Source organism: Alosa alosa, chromosome 1 (assembly GCF_017589495.1).
Source record: "Alosa alosa isolate M-15738 ecotype Scorff River chromosome 1, AALO_Geno_1.1, whole genome shotgun sequence".
NCBI classification, from domain to species: domain Eukaryota; kingdom Metazoa; phylum Chordata; class Actinopteri; order Clupeiformes; family Clupeidae; genus Alosa; species Alosa alosa.
In genome coordinates this window covers 17,331,060-17,334,756 of record NC_063189.1, presented here as the reverse complement: position 1 = coordinate 17,334,756, position 3,697 = coordinate 17,331,060, and the positions used below count along the sequence as shown (strand labels likewise).

At 44.7% G+C, this 3,697-nt stretch overlaps 1 protein-coding gene across 1 annotated transcript; it reads left to right on the top strand.

Moving 5' to 3' along the window:
• The first annotated feature begins 1,574 nt into the window (after window positions 1–1,574).
• Window positions 1,575–3,518, top strand: ankrd37 (ankyrin repeat domain 37). Its single transcript, XM_048257180.1, has 4 exons — window positions 1,575–1,758; window positions 2,422–2,574; window positions 2,727–2,818; window positions 2,936–3,518. The coding sequence occupies exons 1-4, from the start codon at window positions 1,732–1,734 to the stop codon at window positions 3,171–3,173; spliced, it is 510 nt and encodes a 169-aa protein (XP_048113137.1). The 5' UTR covers window positions 1,575–1,731; the 3' UTR covers window positions 3,174–3,518.
• Window positions 3,519–3,697: the final 179 nt, after the last annotated feature.

The window sequence follows — 3,697 nt, the reverse complement described above, 5'->3', positions numbered from 1 at the left end:
TACCAACATCAGATCTTTCAAACAAGATTTTTCCTTTGTCCTTTTATTTAAGTAAGTATAAGTGTGTATATATACTCTTTTGATCCCGTGAGGGAAATTTGGTCTCTGCATTTATCCCAATCCGTGAATTAGTGAAACACACTCAGCACACAGTGAACACGCGGTGAGGTGAAGCACACACTAATCCCGGCGCAGTGAGCTGCCTGCAACATCAGCGGCGCTCGGGGAGCAGTGAGGGGTTGGTGCCTTGCTCAAGGGCACTTCAGCCTTGGTCGGGGTTCGGGCCACGGCAAGATTAAATCAACAACTTCTCTTCTTCACTTTCTTTTCTTTCTGGGTTATTCATTAGACTAAATCTTATTTTATTTTTTTATTTCATCCCATTTTCTTTTATCATTCTCTCACACATCTCTGTAAACAAAAATAGCATTTCTAAATTATATGATAAAACACCTTCCAGATGGTATAAATGTGCAAATATGCAGTTTACTTGCAGGTATTTGTATCTATGAGTGTGTAAGTGTGACAACTTCGCCTTGATGAGTGTGTAGCTTCAGGGGTCGTAGGCATTGAGAACATTTTACCCTCTGAATGCCCGTGGACGCATTTAGTGGGTGGGTACAGTGTTGTGAAACAGAAAGGGGAGAGGGTGCCAAGAAGGCTGGTGTGTGGATGTGGCATACAATAACCAAGAAGGGACATGGGCACAGGAATGAGAACAGGGTTAATAGCCTGCTCTCTCTACTCGAGACACCCATCCACTGATGTCAATGGAATCGGTGTGCTCGGACAGTTGACACTTGCAGGACATACAGACATTTACATTGTGACTGACAATTAGCAGTCATGTGATCCAATGAGAGATTTGTATGGGTAAAGTTACCTCTCATTTTGGGATCTCTTCTTACAAAAGATCTGTAACACAGAGATCCACGGTTTAAATAAAATTTCCCTTTAAAACCACCTGTTGATACATAAAGGAACCTGCCTGGGTAGGGATGACTCACTGACAGTCTATGTAAAGTGCAAATGAAACCCTCCAGGGCCACAGGGCATGACAAAGGATATGACCAATGTCAGCAGCACCTAAACATAGTTCTTCTGATTTAAGACTCATTTAGTTTTTTCATATTATGATTAATAGACAATGGGTCACATCTTGTTGCAAAAATAACTCACCACAGTAAAACTTGAGGTCAAGCTACAACACTCACGGTCTGTAAAGACATGAAGAATGGTACATTTCTAGTAGCTAGCCTACAGATAATGAAACACGATGCCATGTCATTTTTAATATTTGTAAATACAGCCCCTCTAAAATGATTTCTTTGAATGATTAACATCCAGATTCTCTGCGCTAAATGTAGAACGCCAACACCTCCCCCGTTTTCCCCATGAAGATTGACATCGCCCAACCTCAGCCAGTGCGTACGTGAGCTTTCGCACAACTCTCTGCGCTCCGCTGGAAGCCGCGCTGTCGGTTACGTGTGGAGAGCAGCATGCACTCTTGCTCTATGGGCTAATAGGACCGGTCACGTGGTCCAACCAGAGCACACTGCCAAGTGTCCAGGGGCGCGGCAACATCTAGGCTACATGTGCATCTGTTTTTCTGCCAGAGATACCTAAGCTACGAGAGGAGGAAGACCCTTTCTACGAGACGCGTCTCTAGGAATAAGCTTCTCAAGACTAATACGTTCAATCTTGTTTGTGTGAAAGGGATTCGATTGCACCATGTTGCTGCTGGATTCAGATTCACAGGTATGAATGAATATTTTAAGATATATGGTTAATTTACGCAATGAGAATTGTTACCAAGTACGTGTTAGTCCACCTTGCCTACTGTAAACATTTGGAAGAGGTTAGCGTCCCTCATTGCGCTGATTGATATTTCCAGGGAAACAAAAAATAAAATAAAGAAAAGTAAACGTTTGTTGTCAAGATGACTAATGTATATGGACAAGAGGTCCAATGAATGAATGACAGTGGCGCATATGGTCGCTCCCTCCCTTTACAAATAATTGTGTCATGTGTCAAAACTGCAGTTTTGGAGGAATTATTTGCAGTTCTTATGCAATATTTTGGACATGAAAAAAACTGCATTCCACTACATGTACTTTACTGCAGAAATGCAATATTTTGGACATTCAAATATTAGTGTACTGTTCTAAGCTAGGCCTACTTCGAAAAAAATGCAGTATAACGGCAGTGCATTAGAAAAAACTGCAGTATAACTGCAATTGTTTTTGTATGGGTCTAGATTGCATGTAATGCTGTTTTGTAGGCGTGCTGAATTTAGTGTGATTTTGCAGCTATTTCGTTGGGTTTTAACAGAGCAGTTGCTTCAGACAGAATTTTTATCTTGAGGGGAAAAAACATCAGCTCATCATTCACATTTATTGTCTCTGCACCCTGTGTCTGCAGATGGACTGTTCTGACAACTTATTTCAAGCCGGGTACGCAGTGAACTCCGGTGGGGACAGCTGGGGACAGTCTCCCGCGCATCTAGCAGCTTTCGGCGGACAGGCCTTTTGCCTGCTCTGGCTTCTGCAGACAGGAGCAGACGCTAACCAACAGGTGAGCTCTCAGGCTGTTCTTTAAAATGTTATAAAGCGTAACGCAGAACCGTAATCAAGCTTTTATGAAAAATTTATGGACATAACCTCAACACACCACTAAAATAATGTATTGTATGTTTGTTTCTGTATTTCTCCCTGGATCCGTTAAAGGACATCTCTGGGGAGACGCCTGTTCACAAAGCCGCCCGAACGGGGAGCCTAGAATGCCTCAGCGCTCTAGTGGCCAGCGATGCCCAACTTGAGTAGGTGTTGTCAGAGCGTTTTATCATAAGGACTCCTGGAATCTTTAACTGTTAACTTGTCAATAAATATTTAGGCTACCTTCACATACATATTCACCATATACCTTTTCCCAACAGGATTTGTAACAACGATGGTAAGACTGCGGAGGATGTGGCGTTGCAATACGGCTTCACAGAGTGCGGTCGCTTCCTAAGCACGCTGCGTCTCGCGCGACACCGCAAAGGCTGCATTGGTGTGCCGGGTGAGAGCACGCATGTAGCACGGCCCGATACACTCAGCTGCACAGCGGCCGGACAGAAAAGGGCGCGGGTCAGTCCTGACGCCCAAGACGGAAAGAAATCTCGTGATTGGTGACGTATTACACCAGAAAAAAGGGAAACTGAGCAAGTGTCAGCCATAATAGCTCCGCACCACAGCTGAGGAAGTGTCACCCAGCTCCGCTGAGAAGGACTGCTAACGCACTCTCTACCCGCCCAGTCCATCCCCATGGCTGCACTATCAATAAGGAGATTCGATCCCATGTGAGGGAGGACAATATGTCCATGGGCGGTTTATGAAATTTCGGGCCCCTTGGCCCAGATGTACTAAGGGCCCCCCACTAATTGTCGTATATGTGGGAGGGGGAGTTTGGGGGTCCTCCCCCAGAATTTTTTTAATTTGTTTGTGATGTGATTTCCTGTATTCTGGTGCATTTTGGGGATGGCCAATACTAAATTCAATCAGATTCATGGCCTACATCCTGATTTGTTGATATTGAGGCAATGATTTCATGCAAAGGCTTGGGCTTCAGGGCCCCCTGACCCCTTGGGCCCCTGGGCCTGGGCCCGGTAGGCCCGTGCAGTAATCCATCCCTGAATATGTCTGGTTCTGAGATGGGG

What these genes read in the sequence shown, in the direction of transcription:
- ankrd37 (XM_048257180.1), top strand. Translation starts at nt 1,732, where the DNA reads ATGTTGCTGCTGGATTCAGATTCACAG. An exon ending in TGCTGGATTCAGATTCACAG is followed by an intron (nt 1,759 to 2,421) that starts GTATGAATGAAT and finishes CTGTGTCTGCAG; the next exon opens with ATGGACTGTTCTGACAACTT. An exon ending in GAGCAGACGCTAACCAACAG is followed by an intron (nt 2,575 to 2,726) that starts GTGAGCTCTCAG and finishes GATCCGTTAAAG; the next exon opens with GACATCTCTGGGGAGACGCC.